Source organism: Eptesicus fuscus, chromosome 5 (genome assembly GCF_027574615.1).
Source record: "Eptesicus fuscus isolate TK198812 chromosome 5, DD_ASM_mEF_20220401, whole genome shotgun sequence".
Lineage (NCBI taxonomy): Eukaryota > Metazoa > Chordata > Mammalia > Chiroptera > Vespertilionidae > Eptesicus > Eptesicus fuscus.
In genome coordinates, this window is record NC_072477.1 from 92,699,047 (window position 1) to 92,721,165 (window position 22,119).

A 22,119-nucleotide genomic window follows, 5' to 3' on the forward strand; every position below is an offset into this window, starting at 1 on the left:
GTGGGGGTTGGGGGCGGCGCCACCTCAGTGGAGGGGCGCCGCACTGCCGGGTACCCCACTGTGGCAGTTCAGTGAAGTTCTGTGGCGGTTCAGCGAAGTTCCCGGCCCTAACCAGGCCTCGCTGCGGCCTGTGCACTTGAGAGGCTGCGACTCCTGCTCTCACCTTGGCCCAAAAGCAAGCCCGCGCCCGCCTCGCACCCAGTTCTCGCCCTGACCCACAGCAGCGCATGCCTGCAAGGTGAGTGCGAAGCCTACCACCTGCTCCCCAGAAAGGGGGGGACAGTAAAGAATGGGGGCGGGGGATGGGGAAGAGGAAAGAATGTGGAGCATCCACGATGAGGTGCTTGAGAATGAGGCTCAGAAGCCTCACGGGGAGGTTTGTTCTGTTTGGCCCTCAGCTGTCCCTTAGGAAAGGCAGAGAGCACGGCTGTGAGGGCTCCCTGTGCGCTGAGTCCAGTTCCACAGCCAACTGGAATTGGCCTGTTTCCTGGTCTGTAAAATGGATGAAGTGTGTCCCAGTGCCTTCACTGAGCTTTGAGGGCCAATTGAGATACTATATAAAGAAAATGAGGGAAGAAGTGAGAAAGAAAAGGAAGGACAAAAAAACACAAAAGAAAGATTGGAAGGAACCTGTAAACCTATTGTCACTTAAATAGGGAATATAGTCAGTAGTGTTGTAATGATGGTATGATGCCAGGTGGGTACTGGAAATATCGGGGAACACTTTGTAAAGTATATGATTGTCTAACCACTATTCTGTAACTAATATAAAACCTGAAACCAATACAAAATAATGTTGAATGTAAAGAAATGAAAATAGGAGTGAAATTTTTATAAATTTCAAAGTTTAAATAAAGGCTATAAAGGAAGGAAGGGGGACAATAAAAATAGTGTTTTTCATTTTACCACTTTATTTTCTTTTCATTACATGAAAAAGACAGTTGTCTTTATATGGTGGTTTTATACTTTTCTAAGTCATTATCTCATTTGATGTTCAGGGCAACTTAAAGATAAGATAATTATTCCCTCCACTATTCAAAGAAAGGAAATCTTGGTGTCTGGACCCAATGATTCAACTGTCAAGCCCTTATTGTAAAGCAGGGTTAGTTAAATTTTCTGTGAAGGGTCATATCTATACTAATAAAAGCCTTGGGAGTGATCAGGCCAGCAGGGGAGGGCAGTTGGGGGTGATCAGGCTGGCAGGGGAGCAATTAGGCGTCAATCAGGCTGGCAGGGGAGCGGTTGGGGGCAATCAGGCTGGCAGGCAGAAGCAGTTAGGGGCAATCAGGCAGGCAGGCAGGCACGCAGTTAGGAGCCAGTGGTCCCAGATTGTGAGAGGGATGTCTGACTGCTGGTTTAGGCCCGAAGGTTCTGAGATTGGAGAGGGTGCAGGCTGGGCTGAGGGACATCCCCCTGCCCCCGTGCACAAATTTCGTGCACCGGGCCACAAGCAATATATATAATACTAAAGGCCAAATGCACAAAATTCGTGCAAGAGTAGGCCTTCCTTCCCTTGGCTGCTGGCACTGGATTCCCTCTGGCACCCAGGACCCAGGCTTCCCTCGCAGCTCCAGCTTCATCCAGAAGGTCGTCCGGTCTAATTAACATATTATGCTTTTATTATTATAGATTGTACTGGAAGTTCTAGCCACTGCCATCAGGCAAGAAGAAAATATCCTGGTTGGTAAGGAAGAAGCAAAACTATATTTGTAGATGACATGATCTTGTATGTAGAAAACATTAAGGAACTCCTTAAAAATTATTAGTGCTAATAATTGTGTTCAGCAAAGTTGCAGGCTACAAGATCAATATACAAAAATAAGTTGTATTTCTATAACTAGCAATGAGTAATCCAAAAATAAAATTAAGAAAATAATTTCATGTGTAGTAGCACCATAACTCTAGAATGTATAGGAATAAATTTTGAAAAACAAGTGTAAGACCTGTTTTATGCTGAAAACTATAAAACATCACTGAAAGAGATTAAAGATGACCTAAATACCCCATGTCCCTGTATCAGAAGACTTAATATAAAGACGGCAGTGCTCCCTAAGTTGATCTCTAGAATCATTGCAAACCCTAATAAAATCCAAGCTAGCTTTGCCCCACCAGAAATGCAAGGAACTCTGAATATCCAAAACTATCTCTTAAAAGTAGGAAAGAGTTGGATGACTCACACTTCCCAACTTCAAAATTTACAACAAAACTATAGTATTTGTGACAGTGTAGTACTGGCATAAGGATAGTTAAATAGATCAATGGAACAAAATTGGAGGTTTAGAAATTAATTTTTGCCTTTATAGTCAATTGATTTACCCCAAGGGTACCAAGACACTTCAGTGTGGGAAAGATTAATCTTTTCAACAAATGGTGTTAGGACAACTAGATATCTATAAACCAAAGAATGAAGTTGAACCCTACCTCATACCATAAAGAATGAACTAAAAATAGATCATAGACTTAAATGTAAGCATCTTATCTAATAAAAGAGTAATATGCAAATTGACCATCACTCCAACACACAAGGTGGCTGCCCCCATGTGGTCAAAGATGGCTGCCCCCATGTGGACACAAGATGGCCACCACAAGATGGCCAGCAGGGGAGGGCAGTTAGGAGGGACCAGGCCTTCAAGGGAGGGCAGTTGGGGCAATCAAGCCTGCAGGGAAGGGTAGTTGGGGGAGACCCAGGCCTGCAGGGGAGAGCAGTTGGGGGGGACCAGGCCTGCAGGGGAGGGCAGTTAGGGGTGACCAGGCCTGCAGGGGAGGACAGTTAGGGGCAAACAGGCTGGCAGGGGAGCAGTTAGGCATCAATCAGGCTGGCAGGGGAGTGGTTAGGGGGTGATCAGGCTGGCAGGCAGAAGCGGTTAGGGGCAATCAGGAAGGCAGGCAGGTGAGCAGTTCGGAGCCAGCAGTCCTGGATTGTGAGAGGGATGTCCAACTGCCCGTTTAGGCCCGAACCTAGTGGGATTGGGCCTAAATGGGCAGTCGGACATCCCTCGAGGGGTCCCAGATTGGAGAGGGTGCAGGCTGGGCTGAGGGACATGCCCCCCCATGCACTAATTTCGTGCACCGGGCCTCTAGTTAAAACTATAAAACTCTTAGGAGAAAACATAGGAGGGAATCTTTGTGACTTTGGTTGGTCAATGGTCATTTAGGTATGATACCAAAAGCACAAGAGTCAAAAGAAAACATAAATTGGACTACGTTGAAAAAAAAAAAAAAAGTGTGTACCCTAGCTGGTTTGGCTCAGTGGATAGAGTGTTGGCATGCAGACTGAAGAGTCCCGCGTTCCATTCTGGTCAAGGGCACATGCCCGGGTTGTAAGCTCAATCCCCAGGGGCGGGTGTGCAGGAGGCAGCCAATCAATGATTCTCTCTCATCACTGATGTTTCTATCTCTGTCTCCCTCTCCCTTCTTCTCTGAAATCAATATAAATATATATTTTTTAACAAGTGTGCTACAAGTGATACCATCAAAGAGATGAAAAGATAACCCAAAGAATGGGAGAAAATATTTGCAAATAAAAAGTCTCATAAAGGACTTGTAACAAGAATATATAATGAGCTCATAATAAGAAGACTGCAATTTTTTTTAAATAGGCAAAGGATTTGAATAGATATTTCTTCAAAGAAGATGTATAAAATGATCAACATGGAAAGGTACTCAACATTATTAGTCATTAGGGAAATAAAATCAAAATCACAAGTGAGAGACCACTTCACATCCATGAGGATGGCCATAATCAGGAAGACAGACAATAACAAGTGTTGTTGAGGATGTAGAGAAATTGGAACCCTCCTACATTGCTGGTGGGAATATAAAATGGTGCAGCCACTATAGACAAAAGTTTGGTAGCTTCTGAAACTATTGAATATAAAGTAACCACATGAACTAGCAATTCTACTCCTTAGTATATACCAAAGATAATTTAAAAAATACATTCACACAAAAAATTGTGCATGAATGTTCAGAGCTAACATTCATTATAGGCAAAAAGTGGGAACCACAAAAATGTTCATCAACTGATGAATAAACAAAATGTTGTCTAGTCATACAATGGAATATTATTCGGCAACAAAAAGAAATGAAAAACTAATACATGCTATATATCATAGATAAACTTTGAAAACATTACCCTAAGGCAGTGGTCGGCAAACTCATTAGTCAACAGAGCCAAATATCAACAGTACAACGATTGAAATTTCTTTTGAGAGCCGAAAACGGACTTCTGCGCATGGGCCACAAAGTTTCAATCACACTGTACGTGCACGCCCGCACGTGGTATTTTGTGGAAGAGCCACACTCAAGGGGCCAAAGAGCCGCATTTGGCTCGCGAGCCGCGGTTTGCCGACCACTGCCCTAAGGCAATCACAAAAGACCACGTATTATATGATTCTAATTATATGAAATGTCCATAATAGGTAAATCTACAAAGAGGAAGTAGGTTACTGAGAGGAATGAGCGCTAATGGCTACTGGTTTTCTTATTGGGGGGGAACCTTCTAAAATTATAAAGTGCTAATGGTTATATAACTCTGTGAATATTCTAAAAATTATTGAAATATACACTTTAAAGGGATGAATTAGATGGTATCTTAATGTTATCTCAAAAAAAACTGTTAAAAAAGCAACGTATGGAAATTCTTTGGTTAATCTCTCCCTACCCCTCAGTGCCCCACCCCCCACCCCCCACCTTCCCTCTGAGATTTGTCAGTCTGTTCCATGCTTCTATATCTCTGGATCTATTTTGTTCATCAGTTTATTTTGTTCACTAGATTCCACATATGAGTGAGATCATGTGATACTTGTCTTTCTCTGACTGGCTCATTTCCTTCTTTGCTGTCTCAAAGGGTAAGAGATCCTTCTTTTTTACAGCTGCATAGTATTCCATGGTATAAATGTACCACAGCTTTTTATCCACTCATCTACTGATGGGCACTAGGGCTGTTTCCAGATCTTAGCTATTATAAATAGCACTGCTATGAACAAAGGGGTGCATACATTCTTTCTGACTGGTGTTTCAGGATATATATGCTTACTAGAGGCCCGATGCACGAAATTTGTGAAAGGGGCTCTGCCCTCGAAGCCCCGGCAGCTTGCCTCGGCCCTCGCAGCCCCGGCTTCATCCAGAAGGTCGTTCAGTTGTCCAGTCTAATTAGCATATTACCCTTTTATTATTATAGATATGCATAACCCATGGACACAGGCAATAGTGTGATAAAGGTCTGGAGGGCGGCAGTGTGGAGGGGGTCAATGGGGGGAAAAAAGGGACATCTGCAATACTTTCAACAATAAAGATAAATTTTAAAAACTTATAATTAAAAAAAAAGCAGTGTATGCATATTTCAAGCTGCCTATTTCCTACCTTCCTTTGGCTTCTTTCAGTGCCTTTTCAAGCCTTTCCACCTTCTGGGTCCCTTCCCTCAGGCAAAGCAGGAGCTGGCGCACAGTTAATTCCTCAGATTCCAAACAACTCCTGGCACCTTCTGCAGATCTGCTCCTACATCAAGGCATATAGAGTTAGAAAACAAAAATGTCAGAGTCTAAGAATATAACTGGAACAAACTTAAAGGAACTGCTTTCCAGAATACTCTCCAGTTAATTCTCATTTACTGACAAGCAGCGCTGGCCCTCTGACCCCCCATGCCTCGGGCCTCCATACTTTCCAGGGAAAGAGTAGAGACTAATGAGTAGGCTTGCCTTACACTGCACGTGCTCACAACAGCAGACCACAGCACCCACGCACACAGTGGAGCAGGGGGAGTCCTGGTTTCTGGTGCCCAGCTTTCCTAGAAAACTAGTCCCAAGAGAACCACAGTCAAAGTACACAGCACACATGCTGCTGGTGGTGACATGCAGGCCACCGGCCTTTCCCCATCTTGACAAAAGCATCACATTCTCGAGTCAAGAAAAAATTCAAATAATTAGAGCAGAGAAATGTAGGCATTATTGGTATGTCAAATATTTTTCTTGATTTCAAAACATGATTAAATCAAGAGGCAGTTCAATGACAAGCAAACAAAACCACGACCATCACTACAACAAAACATTCCAGGTGACTATGCTGATGCTAATGGCAGCTACTCTTTCAGTAGTCTACTCAGATTCACCATCTAGTAAACAGCCAGGAGTAAATTCTGGTTCCCAACTCCTAAGCTCAAACTGCAAACCTAGAAATCAATATCTGATTCCTTAATATAGTCTCAAACAGGATAACGAAGCTGCAATAGAAAATACCTCTGTGGCTTGAAAGAGGAAGTGGTCTGTGCCTATGGATCTAAATGAGGAGGAAGTGGCTTAGAAATTTCAAAACAGGGCTTCCTTCCTTCCCACCATTTCCAGTAAAGTCTTCTGATATTAAAAAAAAAAAAATAATATAGACAAAAACTGAGGAATTTCTAACTAAAAATGGGAATAACTGTCATTTATGCCAATTCTCTCCTTGAAGGAAGGGTATTATCTAATAACTTATTTTCTTCCTTATACAAGGGCTTGGGAGCATAACAGAAAAAACAACACCCATTTTCATGTTTTATAAATACATTCATCAAGTTATAGGAAAAAGATATTAAAAGTCTAGGGGTTGGGGAATTGGGTCATCTGCAATACCCTAAACAATAAAGATAAATAATTTTTTAAAAAGTCAACGAGGGAAGAGATCCTTAGAGGAACTTTCAGATAGCTGTCTGTTTCCTGTAGACTGACACAGTAGTAACCGGCGTATAGAGGATGAGCCAACAGCCTGTTCTGGGGAGTGCTACCTGCAAGTCTCAGGGGCCCAGTCCTTCTACCATCCCCTCAAAGTCCCCCCATCAATTACAAGATCTACTTCCTAATAAGTACTTAGGAGCGGTCGACTTGAGACTCCACAGGTAAAATACCTGGGCACTTCCAAGAAACACCCAGAGACTCTGCGCAGTAACAGTCATTGTTATGGAAGATTACCCATTAGTACCAGTCACAGTGGCTTGCACTAAGGAATGAACAGGGCAGAGGAAATGGCAATATCCCACTTATCGAGCTGGGCAGCCTGGTCCAGCTCAAACTGCACTGGTATGCAAATTAGGAAGCAGAGGTCTTTCACTTTTTATCTGAAGGAGAAGAAACACCTTGAGTGGTGAGGGTTAGTTAGCCTGAAAAGGCATCAAACATTGTTTTTATTCTCTGCCAGTTTTAGCTGCAACATTAAACAGCATTTAAACATTCTGGAGAGGTCCTGATTGGTATAAATTGATAATAAGTGACTTTACAGCCCGTGTTTGACCTCTCAGCGGGGACCTGGAAGTGACAAGACTGTCCAGTAAGCCCGTCCAACAGCCCTAGTCTTTCTTCACATACGTGTCAATGGAGTCAATTCTCGTGGGCCCAAGACTCGTCTTGACTTCTTTCACTGCCACATCTGCTTCTCCTTCCTGTAGAACCAGAAGTGAAAGGGATATAATACAATATGTCTACAAGACGAATGTTATCAAAGATGAAAAGGCAAAAAAAGAAAAAGTCAAAAGATCAAAAACTTTTGATGACATGCAACCTAAGGAGCCTACCAAACATTTAAATATGAGGTGTTTAAATTCGGTCACTCAAACGGAATGGAAATGTACCCTTCCCTCACCCCACGTGCCCTGTCAGGATTATAAATATCCAGACGAAGGTTGGTCTCCTCTCATTCAGCACAGTCAATCTGACCCCGTAACATGAAAGCTTATCTCCTGCTCTCTTTGGCAGTTCCCTTCTTTCCTAGGTTAAGGTCACATGGAGCTAGTGACAACTCCACACACCTTTCCTGTACAGTCCTTTAAAACGCAAAATGCTAGAATTTCCTGAAGCAAAGTTGAAAAAGAGCCAGTTTTCTGTGAACAAGGCTCACAAAACACAAAGTCAGCTCCTATTAGAAACCCTATGCATCTTGGGCCATTTAGGAAACCAGAGGATTAAGACCACTTCAATGACTTGAAGGGCAATTCTGTTCTAATGAGGTAGCGAGATAATCTTCCAAAAATGCACAATGATGCTCTGGGTAGTTTTGGATGTGTGCATTCTTCCTAAAATTTGGGCAGTGCTATCCAGTTCACAGAAGCAAGGCCAAGAAAAACAGGTTTTCACTAAAAATAACTGTCACTCATCGGTGAGGGAACATACCATGCTCACCACGCGCCCTGGAGGCAGGAACCTTTTGGAAACTTCTGATAGGCTCCTTGGGCTTCCTGGATGTTATCAGTTACTTGCAGAAGGTTAATGCTCTTTGATCAAACTTGTGTTTCATAATCTTTAGTCACTTGCAGAGAGAGTATTCTGGCAAAGTGTGCTTTCAAGTGGTATTTTAACTTTCTTAATTTCAGCCACTTTTAATGCATCTAAGATTTACTAGGGGGCATGGATGACAAAGTTATTAAGAGCCATTCTCCAATCCTATCAATCTTTAGTGCAGCAAATGAATCAGGAAGAAAAGGAAGTCACACTCTAATATTTCAGACACATCCATAGTTTAGCTTTTTGCAAATTGCCCTTCCAACTCCTTCACCTGTCCCCCCATCTTCAAGGTACATTTTTCTCTTTCAGAGACACAATCTCTTTTCCTTTATCAGACATGCACTTTGATAAAGCTAAAATGACAGTGTGTATGACAGAGGATTGGACCTTCATATGTTTGCCCCCTCTGTGGTTCATCCACTATTTTAGTAAGACTGCCACACCCCCACGGAGACATAGCCGTGACGGGCGCTGCACACAGGCTAGGACATGCCATCTCGCTTAGCTCACTTCATTTTGGTGGCACATAAATGGGAGTTTGGTAGCATCAGCTTCAAACTGTTCTCAGGTTCCTGAGAAGCTGCCGTTAGAGAAGCTGAGATAGTCCCTCCACCTACAACCAGCGGAGCTCTGCTCCTTTTCTTCACTTATTTTTTAACAAACCATGGTTCCTCACAAGACCTTGTTTGAAAAGAGGGTTCTAATATTAAAAAATGTTTTAAAAACATTTATTGCATCTGATCACGATTCTGCTCACCTAAGTGAAATGCTGAACACAGCTTTGAGACCTGGTCTGAAAACGATTATGCTTTTGGTCAGTCACATAAATGTCTGATTTGTGAGGACGAAAAAAAAAAGAAGGACTAGCTGTTTTGTCATAAGAGGTAATAGATGTTTTTCCATTTCAGCTATGATAACCCTCACAAGCACTGTGTTATACTTTTAAAAGAGAGCCAATTTACCTTTACTACTGAAATTTCCCCACTAAGTGGCTTCCCTGTGTTGAGAAAGAAATGGTGGTATTTGTATCAATTGCCCAGGTGAGGTTTGGGAATTTGCTTAACACAGAACCAAAATACTTACAGCCATCCTTATTTCAACAAAGGAGTCTTCGGAGGGGCCTCCGGAGCTCAGCTTGAGTTGTAATTCAGACACAATGCCCAGCAGATCGGCCTTTTCAGCTTGAAGTCGTGCCACTTGGGTCTTCAGCTGTTCCACTTCCTGTTCTGCCTCGGGGACCTTGGGGTCCCCAGTGGGTTCCTGGAAATGACCACGAGGAAAGCACATTAATGAATTAAACTAAGGCTCCAGAATCCAACTCCAGTGCCCCATGCCCACTGACAAGGCAGTTTCACAACAACTCGATCCCCTGTGCTTTACAGTAAAAAATTCTTACATTTCCTTGGCAATTTATTTTGACATAACATTTAAAATAAACATTTTAATATCATTTTATTGTATTCAAATAATAAAAAAATTTTAAACATCGTGACAAGAAAGACGTGCTTCCTCAGCATGCTGGAATAATCTGGTATCATAATAACAGCCAACTAGAATGGAGACTTGACTTGGGGTGGTGAACACACAATACAGTGTTCATATGATGTAGTGTAGACTTGTGCACCTAAAGCCTGTATAATTTTGTTAACCCAAATAAATTCAATAAAAAAGACAGTGCTTCTGAAGTAACTTTTTAATGCTTTATTTTTATTATTTTTAAATCAATTTTAGAGGAAGGGAGAGGGAGAGGAAGAGGAGGAAGGGAGGGAGGGAGAAAGAGAAAGGAAGAGGGAGGGAGGGAGGGAGGGAGAGGAGAGAGAGAGAGAGAGAGAGAGAGAGAGAGAAACATTGATGTGAAAGAAAGAGTAATCGCCCTGACTGGGGATCAAACCTGGAACCTGGGCATATGTCCTGACCAGGAATGGAAACCACCACCTTTTGGGGTACAGGATGATGCTCCACACAACCAAGCTACCCCACCAGGGCGCTTTTGCAGTAAGTTAAAAAAAAAAAAATTAGAAAACAGCTAAACTTTGCCAATGGCAGAATTGTAAGTTATAGTCCCAAAATACTAGAAAATAAGGATAAAAAGCTACCACAATTCAACCTCTTGCTCCCCGCTCCCCGCACACACAAATATCCACCATCACTCTCCCCATACCTGTCATGTCTACTCAGAAGGCAAAGCACCAAGGATATCACCTGGTACAGTACTGGCAAAAACACAATGAAAGGTTCAAAATTCTCCCAGGAATGTAGTCTGGGTGCTATAAAACTTTGTGTTGTTGTAAGCTTGTTAAACCTAAGTCTGGTGAGAAATAAGCAAACTGACAATTCAGAGGCTGGTAACAAAATGAAAAAAAATTTCAGCCTCTATAAACATTAACAGTAAATGTTAATATTTCACTAATGTCAAGTACATGCTGTGTTCCTGCTGTTGCAATTACTGAATATGACAAAGTCGGAAGAGCAAGACCCTGTTTCGCTGCAGTGTTTTGCTTGGGAGAAGAGACTCCAGTCCACACTCTGCTAATCAGTGCATCTTGTCTTGAGTAGATTCACATCATGTCTTGGCCTCAGTTTTCTTGAGTTAGAAAGAAAGACAGTACCCCACGGTCTCTTCCAGCTGTGACCTTCTCATCCTCTCTGATTTCCTCCTCAGGAAACCTTCACTGCTCTTGGCACCACCAGAAATACATGCACTTGTGATTATCAGATGACGCAACACATTAGAAAACTGACCCCTACACACAGACACATTTACCCTCTGTGACAGATTTCCTAAGGAATGGCAAACAGGTCCAAAGGCTCGCAGTGGAACCAAAAAGTATCAGAAGGACACGTGCTTGGACCATAAACCAGCTTGTCCATGAAATATTAAAAAGTGTAGCAGGGAAGGGCCCCTCCCACCATCAAGATCATGCTCGTCTTCATTTGCAGTAGTCTCTTGCCAGGAATCTACCACAGGCCTTAGAGAAAAGCATCTCATTGTGAAACAAAGTCAGGAGGGCAAAGAAAGGTTCCAAGCTTATGCTATCTCCCAGTAATGTCTCACACCTTGGGAACATACATGTAAAAGAATGAAAACATACAAGGAAAGACACTGCTCAGCCTGGAATCAGGAAGTAAGCAGGTGAGGGCAAGACTATGCCCCATTAGGAATCTTCACATTTATCTAACTGACCTCTCGGGGACATTTTATAGAATGGATTTTTTAAAACTACCTTGGCATAGCCCTAGCTGGTTTGGCTCAGTGGATAGAGCATTGGTCCTTGGACTGAAGGGTCCCGGGTTTGATTCTGGTCAGGGCACATACTCAAAGCAACCAATTGATGTGTCTCTCTCTCACATCCATGTTCCTCTCTCTGTCTCTCCCCCTCCCTTCTACTCTCTCTAAAAATCAATAGAAAAATATCCTCGGGTGAGGATTAACAAAAAAACAAAACAAAAATACTACCTTGGCAGAAAGGTAAGAAAGTTTTGTTTTATTATTTTAAAGAGGCCTTTAGAGCTTTACTTGAATTTTCTGCCTCCTTAAGAAAGTATATTCCTGGGAAGAGAGTTTTAAACAAGTGTCTGAGGACCAGTGATATGAGGCCATGGCACTAGAATCTCGGACCGTTAGGTTAATTGTCTTTTTCCACACTTGTGAGCATCTCTTAATTAACCTTGGGAAATTATGAATCTATCTATTTGTCCATAAACACCCTGTAGGATAACACTTTAAGTTCCTCTCCATTTTAACACTGGGAGTCTTTTCCCTGCCTTCTGGGAACCATAGAACTCTTATGGTTTATTCTCCCAAATCTCAACCCCCCACTCCACTATTTGTTACACTGTCATCACTTTTGAGCACTTACCGTTGACCTTGTGGGACACAGCAACTTCCGGTCTTTCTGTGTATTTGTGTAATGTCGCTATCCTACTGTCCTGGCAATGTGTGCAGGTTGACATGCCATTTTATAATCCAAGAAGAAAAGTCTATCTAATGACCTTTGCCTAGTAATCTGCAATTAAGAGTTAAAAAGTACTCCTTAGAAAAACTAATGTATAATTCAGTGAAATTGGACAGACCGTTAATGCCTCTGCCTCACCCTGAGGATCAGAAGGCAGCTCCCTAAAGGAAATTCCAACTCCCTGGCCTGGAGTGGCACAGAGGCATGAGAAGCCCTGGTGGCTGGGGGCATTTCCTGTAGAAACAGTGGCAAGGATGGGTCAGCATGAATGAGAGAAGGCCAAGGCCTTAAAACCTTTACTAAAGTCAGGAAGATGAGGGCCTAAATTTAAAAAAGTCATCTCAAATGACCCATGGAACAAAAATTAAGGAAGAGGCAAGGAGACAGGTGTGGGCCTGGGAGGCACAGTTTGGGGGAGAAAGCTGATGACCCAGGGTCTTAAAGAGCTCTAAGTGTCTCTTTGTCTCAAGGACTCATTTCTGAGTCCTTCTTGTAGCTCACTTTAACTTATCATCTGGATTGACAGAAGCTGTCTAGAGCTTTAGCTTCTGATCTCAACTTCTTGCAAAACCTACAGGCAGACTACCTCAGATAGACAAACTGCTTCTAGAAGCTTCCTTTTTGGCTTCAATGTGATAGGCACCAATGGCTGAAGCGAACTGCTAGCTCACATCCCAAAAGGCAAGGGAAATATCTGTAAGGTATTTCATTCCAGAGAACAGAAAATTACTTATGTATTCCAGGTGATCATTTCTTCAGAGTACTGTACCTCAAAAATATTTGAACAATGAGAGATTTCCCCAAGAAAAGTGACTTAATGCTCTTGGAACTGTAGGACACATTGAAGCATCAGAGGTGATAAACTCTGTCAACAGTGAAACATTTCCAATACAAATATAACTGTATTAAAGCTGAATGTTTTCACTGTCCCATGAGCATGAGCTGATGAGCAGGTCATTGATGTAAACTATGATCTTTTCCTAAAAAACTTTTCATTCGTTAGATTATTCAGTATCATCCCTTTTTCATTATTTTCTTTCCATTTTATTTGTCTGTATTCTTTACTCATTTAAGAAATTACAGATCAACAAAGTTCAAAGTAAAGTCTCGAGAAAAATCACTGATATCCAGGATTACATCCTCCTTCAGTTAACCCAGGGCTCCATCTTCCGAAGGGTTATTAAGTTGCAGCCTTGGACAGCAGATGTCCATCTAAACAAATAATTCGCAGTGAGCTTTAGCGTCTGGGCAGAGGCTTCATCTGTGTTCTGATTTGTTTTTTTTCATTAACATCTTTGACACCCACGCTTGGTTGTGAGCACATTTCCCAGATTCTTTGGGTCAATGAAAACATGGCAACCTTATATAATCTCCTATCACAACACGACATTTGTCAAACCATTTTTTTCAAAAGTAAATGTAAAACTTAAAGCAAAGAATCTGTTTTAGACTGAGAAAGGACAAGGTCAATAAGTAAAAATTCTGAGTAATAGTAAATTTTATTTTATTTATTTATTATTATTTATTTATTTATTTATCCTCACCTGAGGATATTTTTTCCATTGATTTTTAGAGAGAGTGGAAAAGAGAGGGAAAGACAGAGAGAAATATCAATGTGAGAGAAACACATCATTTGGTTGCCGCCTGCATGCGCCCCGACCAGGGCTGCGGAGGAGCCTGCAACCGAGGTACGAGCCCTTGACCTGAATCAAACCTAGGACCCTTCGGTCCGCAGGCCTACCCTCTATCCACTGAGCCAAACTGGTTAGGACAGTAAATTTAAAAAATGTAATTTTATATCAAAGACATACATCAAAAACTAACACTTGCACGGTTCTATGCAGAGGTCCTTCTGCTCTGTCTATAATGAGTACAAAATAGTGATTTATAACCTCAACATTCTTCTGATTAAAATCATTATGGTCAAAGCTTTACACATTTCTTTCTCCCAGCAAGAGATTATTCATGACCCTTAAAATCGCAACCAATCTTCTCAGCAAGAACATTTCTTTCAAGATAATGCAAAACACCCATGTAACCTAAACCATAAAGGGTTTGATCTAGAAGTCTAGACAAATAAGATTCCACTACAAATATTAATAAAATAAAATCACAACTAATTTGTCTGCTCACCTCTAATGACCTTTCTGTTTTCCCTTTTAGTTCTCCAAGTTCTTCCTTTAGTTTTTCATTTTCCTGACTCAGAGCCATTAGACGCTCTTTGGCTTCTTTGCTCTGGATCTCAAAAAAATGGCGTTCCTCCTTCTGTTTCTCTGTCCAGGCTGAGAGCTCCTGAAATCGCCCTTTCATAGCTTGGTTATTTAGCTTCATGGCTTCTGTATGGGGTTCAGAGTAAAGGGTCACACAACAAGGGGGTCACACACACTGGACTTGATTTAATGAATCAAACCGCCCCTCAAGCCACTTCAACCTGAGGCTCTGAATCTAAAGATGCCATGTTGGGTCTGGGCCCAAGGGCAGCCAGAAAAAAGACTGTAGCAAGATGAGTGGTTTTTGCTTCCAGACAGGACTAGCAGGTCTAATGTCTCAAAAGTCTCAATAAAGTAAAACTGATTTGGGTACCTCCATATAGCACAAATACCTATGAATAACTAACTAGACAGACTACCATCTGTGACTCTTAGATTCAAACACTGGACCTGCCAAAAGCCATGGCTTGAAATGAGAACCCTTCCTCTTAACAAGGCAGTATTTAGAACTAAAGGAAATAATAGCAGCCTTTCTTTCTTTTTCCTTTCAATTGGGCTAAATGTCTTTATGCCATTTCCCTGAGATAAAAAAACAACAACTTTTTATTCTGACCTGTACCCAAAGGTAAATAATGAAAACAGTTTTAGCCTTACTAAAAGCTAAATTCTGTACTCTCTCCGCCCCCAGGGAACCAGACAGAGAATAGGGAGTTCACCTACAAGCCTTATTACAAAGGGATTAGGCTCAGGAAGGCCGGGGATGAATGGAGAAACACAGGGGCCAGGTGCCAGGTGCTGCTTACCTTTCAGCTGATGGTTCTCAGTCAGGAGCTCTTTCATCTGCTGCAGCAGCTCCTCTGGAGTAAACGTGTTCAGGTTTGGGTGAGGCAGATTGGGGGGTCCATTTCCTGTGGCTTCATTTGGGCTGTCCCCCTTTTCAGTCAGGCAGTTAAGTGGCTGGTAGGACATGGCAGCAGTTCCTATGAAAAAGTTACAAACTGAAAAATAGCTGTCCCCCCTCTGCAAGGAGTCCCCAAGAGTCCCCCAAATCTATTAGTAATTACTAGTAAGTACCCCAAGAGTTGCCTACTTTCTCTCCAAATATAATTGAACATTTATGATTCTACCTTTTAAACAAAAAAGGTATATCCTAGCTTCAGTGTGTATGTGTGTGCATGTTTATGTCTGTGTATATGGGTGTGCAGAGAGGTGCAGTGAGGAGCTGAAATACGGAGGAGGAAGAGGGCATATCATCATGATCAGGTATCCTAACATAAGTCATTCAAGGGTTTCCAAATATACATTTGTATACATGGGCAAAGTATCATTAAATTGATTTTCCCATGCAAATCTTTAAACTCAGATCTCCATATTTTGGGTGCATTATATCTCAATAAAGTTGCTCAGAATCTTCATATTTTAGGCTAAGAAAAAAGGGGAACTAACATATTTTGGATGCTTAATCACCGTACCACATGTCAGTTTCTAATCCTCATTGAAACTCAACATACATCTCTTTTACAGGGGACGAAGCTGGGTTCACTGAGGTTTCATAGCTCGCCCAAGGTCACTTAACAAGAGGCGCAACCAAATACAAATGGTGATTCCAAACCAGACCTGTAATATGATAAAGGAACGACTGAATATTTAGGCCTTGGTATTCGATAATTTTGCAAAGCCCACTAAAAAGACTAGAAAATCTTGCCTAATTATTGCATATTCTGAGAATGTCTTAATACCACTTTATTTTTTAGAGGGGTCAAAGTGGACATAAATAAGAGAAAGTGTATTCCAACTTTACTTCTGTATGGCCTACCACCCGGGCAAACATAGAAATCTCTTCTAATGACTGGCTACATGCTATAGGAAAACATTTAAAAATATATATTTTTATTGATTTGAGAGAGAGAAGGGAGAGGGAGATAGAAACATCAATGATGAGAGAGAATCATTGATTGGCTGCCTCAAGCACGCCCCACACCGGGGATCAAGCCTGCAACCTGGGCATGTGCCCTGACTGGGAATCGAATCATGACCTTTTGGTTCATAGGTCAACACTCAACCACTGAGCCACACTGGCCGGGCTAGGCAAACATTTTCTTTTTCACACTTCATGAAGATGATAAGCCTTTTCATGAAGAACTGCAGAGTCAGTGAATCAGTCACTGGAAGCTGAGGAGAGAGACATGCACTATCTGATCTGTCACTATATCATAACATCTATGAGCATTCTCTCTGTGTCCATGTAATAAAATGTAGCCACACACCGTCTGCAGGCAGTGCTTCTTCCCAATCCAATAGGAGGTGATACCTGGGCTCTCTGGAGGTCCCCTGGAACTGAGAGGCTGGCGACCTGCCTTTGGTCTGAAGGAACTTGTAGGTAATCAGAGATGGTGCTACTACTGATGGGACAGCAGGCCCCATGACACTGTCACCTTCGTGACTTCTCTCTAAGACAGCTAGCACAAAGAAAGGCATTCTCATCGAATTCCTTAATTAGGATGGCAATTTCAGGAGGTAAAAAACACTAATAAAGCATAATACTCAACTGTGAGCCTTTTGAAGGCATCTATGATGTACACATCCTAATTCATTTAGAAAAGAGGAATAATGCTGAAGTGTGCTCTCTCAGCATCAGGTGACTAGATGGACTGCGTTTGTATTCCCAAATAAAATAATCTACATTATTTTGCATGAAATAATTTGGATAAAAATAATTTGAGTAACACCAGTTTTTCTGGCTTTCTATAAAATTCACTTTTGCACAGAATGATGTTGGTGCTAACATTTCATAAAAAAGGGCTTTTACTGCCTTGACCAGGTGGCTCAGTTGGTTGGGCATTGTCCTGTGCACCAAAAGGTTGCTGGTTTGATTCCTGGTCAGGGCACATGCCTGGGTGGCAGGCTCGATCCCTGGCAGGGGGCATGCAGGAGGCAGCCAATTGATGTTTCCCTCACATAGATAGTTATTTATCTCCTTTCCCTTCCTCTCTCTCTAAAAATCAGTAAAAAGATTTTAAATGTTTTTATTGACATTTTTTAGAGAGAGAGAGAAGGGAGAGGGAGAGAAACATTGATGTGAGAGAGAAACATCCTATATGCATCCTGACCCAGGACGAACCTGCAACCTGGGCACGTGCCCTGACTGAGAATCGACTGGCAACCTTTCAGTGCATGGGATGATGCTCAACCAACTGAGCCACACCAGCCAGGGCAATAATATATATATATATATATTTTTTAAAGTGTCTAAACAGATGTCTGTAGATGGGTTTGGTTTCATTGTATTATATGCACACATTTCTTCTTAATGTTTTTTCCAAGAGAGGGTTACGAGAAAAAAAAGAGAGGAGAGGGGCGGGGAGGGGAGAAGAGTTGAAAGAAGGAGGGGGGGGAAAAAAAGATTTTCCTTCGAAAATTGGGCAGATATTTTCCTCCTTTCCTTTCCTTTCTACCTCTACCAAGCTTTCAGACATAACCATAACGCAGTTAAAGTGGTTCTAGTTGTTACACTGATGCTTCGCACTTTTCCAGGTTGCCCAGATTTTCTAAGGACACCAAGAAAAAAGGCAGGGTTATACTAAGGAGACAGTAGTAAAAATACCAGGTGCCACTAACCAGATGTGTGACCTTTAGAAGTCACCTGGTCTCTTGCTATGGTTTACTGACTTGTCTAGCAAATGATAATCATTATAGTTGGTTTCAGCTCAAAAAGTATTCTAAACCATCTAGCAAGATCACAGTTCAACCCACACCGTTCAGCACACCCTAACACTCTCATGGCTGTGACACCCCCTCTCACTAATCCTATATTATAAAAGCGTAGTATGCAAATTGTCCCCTTGACCGGGAGTTGTCCGGGAGTTCGACCAGGGGCGGGGCTGGCCAGGGGAAGGGAGGGAGGCCCTGGCCAACAGCAGCGGCAGGTGGCTGGGGGAAAGGAGGGAGGCCCTGGCTGGTGGTGATGGTGGCAGGTGACTGGGGGAAGGGAGGGAGTACACGGCCAGCAGCTGGCAGCCACTAGGGACCCTACCAGTGCACAAAATTCGTGCACTGGGCCTCTAGTAATATATATGCCTGTCCTAGTTAAACTTTTCATTACCCAGCATTGTTAGGAAAATTTATTTGGTAATGCAAATGCCATAGTAAATGAAAAGTTAGTACATATGCTGAACATAAGCATGTAAAAACCAAAATTATAAGCATGTAATTTATTACCAAATTTTTACTAAAAGCAATTTAATCAGTTTTGGTGATTCAAAGGGCCCTTTATGGTCTTAGAATATTTGGAGGGCCTCATTAGGAGTTATCACAGTGCAGTGCATATGGGGAATGTCTATTTGGTAGAGGACGCTGAATTCTCTGTTTTTAACATTACCTTGAGCTACTTTCAATTAAGCAAACACAGAGATGCATTAGAAATCCTTGCACGCATCTTCAAAGGTTATGGAAATTTGAACTAAGCCATTTATTCCAAGGTTCTATCTAATAACAGAATTTTTCATAAAAAGCCAAATAATCTGGATCTGAAATTGTGCACCTGAAATTGTGTCATTTGTAAGCAAAGGTGATATTTAACTACAAAAAGGTGAATTAATTTAGGATAGGATTTGTCAAGATTTTGCCAATGAGAAAGAATGAGAACTAGTTGGAAGGTGTAAGATCCAAAGCAAAATCTCTTAGATTTAATTCCCAGATCTGCTATTTGAATTTCTGATTATATATTTTTATCGTTCTTAATTCTAGAGGTCAAGTAATTATAGCAATGACTTGACTTTGTAGGCATGGGCTTAAATCTCATTCCTGAGTTGGCCTTAAAAATGATCCAGTCCAACTCCTTTATTCAGTGCAAGAATGTCTTGACCAGGCTTGAATGATTTCAATGATAGAAAATATGAGCAATGACCTTAGCAGGAAACTGCTCATTCTATTACAGGATAACTCTAATTGTCAGAAAGTCATTTTGAAATCTGCTTTATACTGACTTCCACCCACTGGACATTGGACCAAGAGGCATATACAGAATAAGCCCAGGCCCCAACCCTGGTGTGGCTGATTCTCCAGGTTTGCTGATTAAGTATTCATAGGTTCAATCTCCAAGTGAATAAATTAGTTTTTTTCCTTTATATTGAATTTATTGGGGTGACACTGGTTAGCCAAATTATATAGATTTCAGGTGCACAATTTCACAACACACCATCTGTACACTGTATTGTGTGTTCACTACCCCAAGTCAAGTCTCCGTCCATCACCATTTATCCCCCCATACCCTCCTCCACTTCCCTCTACCCCTCCCCTCCTGCCCTGCGGAAATCATCACACTGTTATCCATGTCCACGAGTTTTCTCTTTTTTTTTTTTTCTTTTTTGCTTACTCCCTACACCCCCAGTCTGTTCTCTATGAGTCTGTCATCAAGAGGATAAATTAGTTTTAAAGAATAAAAATGTACTTGTTGATTGGAGACCGTAGCTGGCTATGGGCAAATTCTGGTTTGGGTTCACAAGGAGGCCTAGTAAGATTCCAAGATCAGATCAACTAAACCCATCACCATCCTGGAAAAAGAAAAACTGTATCCTACTAAGAGGGTAAGAAAAGCCTCACCTTTTGTGACAGACATGGTATTCTGATTTTGTAGTTTGCTAACATACAGAAAATGGAAATAGATTTTACCTAATCGTCCCAGGCAGGAACCTAGGAGTTATGATTGATTCCTCCCATTCTCTCTCCCCGCAAGTCTAATATATTAGTGCTGTCACTTCCACCTTCCCTCCCTCCATCCCACCAGCTTAGCTCAGGCCCTTCTTGTCTTGTCTGGACTACAACATGGCACTCCACAGAGTGCAGGATTTTTGCCTATTTTGTCCATTGCTGTGTCCACCACACCTAGCACACAACTTGACATATTTGGGGATTCAACAAATAATTGCTGAATGAATTTTCATAGCCTCCTACAAGGTCTGACTCTCATCTCTTTTCATCTCAGCCTCATTTCCTCCATGGTTTCTTTTCTAGTACGAGCTCAGCTGACTGCTTAGAACCCTTCCCATACCAGACAGAGTTCCAGCCCCTGAGCAAGATAAATACAGGCTTTCAGGGACAATTCCCTGCACTCTTTTGCTTCTGTACCCTTGTATCTGTTCTGCCCTCTGCCTGAAATGCTGGCCCCCTTTTGCCCTGGCAAACACCCACTGGACAGTTCAATATTCAGCTCAAATAGATGTCGTATGTGAAACCAACTGTTCTTTCCTCTGAGCACCCAATAGCACTTTGTGTGTTCCATCTCCTCGGCCCTTTTCTGCAAAGCAAAGATGCCAGTCCATCTCTCCGTCAAACTTAAGCCAAGATCTCTATTTTATTCTTCCTAGAGACTGGCACACAGCAGGCTCTCAGTAAATGTTTGTTGAAATGAAATGAAAATACAGTTTTAATAAGGTATTTTAAAGTCTAATACTAGTAAAACACTTCCTGCTGTGTAGATGACAACCCGGCATTCTAGTATTATGAGTTTTTCTACAGTTCTATGGCACTCATTTCCAGATTTTCAAACTCAACTTTTAAAACGTATTTTGAAAATTAGTGCTGTTTTTTTTTTATATCACTACAAAGGTACCTGGATGTCATTTCATAACACATATTCTATTATTCAATCCTCATACATACATCAAAGTGAAAACAATGAAAACTTATAATAAAACTTTTTTTCTTTCCGTTTGAAATAGATTTTATTTTCAAAAGACAAAGTTTAATTTATTTTCCTTTTCTTTGGATTTACTATTCTATAGATTCCAAAGAATATATTGAGCCCTAACCAGTTTGGCTCAGTGGATAAAGCGCCGGCCTGCAGACTGAAGGGTCCCAGGTTCAATTCCGGTCAAGGGCATGTACCTTGATTGCGGGCACATCCCCAGTAGGGGGTGTGCAGGAGGCAGCTGATCGATGTTTCTCTCTCATTGATGCTTCTAACTCTCTATTCCTCTCCCTTCCTCTCTGTAAAAAATCAATAAAATATATTTAAAAAAAAGAATATATCGAACAGTCCAAATCTCTATAAAATTCACAAAAAAGCAGGGCTTGGAGAAGAGAGTACCCATGTGCTAGTTCTACTTAAAGGGGGCGGGAGGGTGTTCCATGGGAAGATAATACAGTGACAAATTCCTTTCAAGAATAAAGTTTGTTTTTTGGAGGGTTTAGTTGGATTCCATAGCATAAGGTGCAACCTGACGTCAATTACAAAAAAGAAAAGATACTACTTTTATAAAGTTATTCACAATACATAAAGAATAGTTAAACTGGCCCAGTAGGAAAACAGATGGAACACCCCAAAGACTCTAATGATTGTCCTTTCTCTCTGGGCTACATTTAAACTTTCCTTGCCTAGTCCATTCCGGAGCAGACTCTGACCTTGGCCTCTGCCCTGGATCTCTCCACTCCACTACAAACTGGGCCCATCCTGGGGGTCCGCCAGGGCCCCCTAGGCAAAGAGCAAGGTGGTTCTCCTAAGTGCCACTTGCTCAGATCTGAGGCTTTTGATGTCCTAACACCACCTTACCGTCCTACAGTTTTGGTTTCCATTTCATCTTTAAACAGCTCTGTGGCATACATTGCATACAACAGTTTTCCCGGCGGAGGTAGCAAACCAGAATCTGGGTTTCATTTTCTCAGTGATGTTTACTGCCTCCAGCTTACACCCTTAAGACAGCAAAA

General features: G+C 41.8%; 1 protein-coding gene across 2 annotated transcripts in view; it reads right to left on the minus strand.

The window, feature by feature from the left end:
- Positions 1 to 22,119, minus strand: part of OPTN (optineurin) — a 61,003-nt gene that overhangs the window by 38,163 nt on the left and 721 nt on the right. For both annotated transcript variants that reach the window (XM_028158920.2, XM_028158923.2), the window contains exons 2-6: positions 15,219 to 15,395; positions 14,339 to 14,541; positions 9,333 to 9,509; positions 7,338 to 7,411; positions 5,365 to 5,499 (exon numbers count right to left, since the gene is read on the minus strand). In XM_028158920.2, coding sequence (XP_028014721.2) covers positions 5,365 to 5,499; positions 7,338 to 7,411; positions 9,333 to 9,509; positions 14,339 to 14,541; positions 15,219 to 15,384 — 755 coding nt within the window. In that variant the 5' untranslated portion in view covers positions 15,385 to 15,395. The remainder of the gene's footprint in view (positions 1 to 5,364; positions 5,500 to 7,337; positions 7,412 to 9,332; positions 9,510 to 14,338; positions 14,542 to 15,218; positions 15,396 to 22,119) is intronic.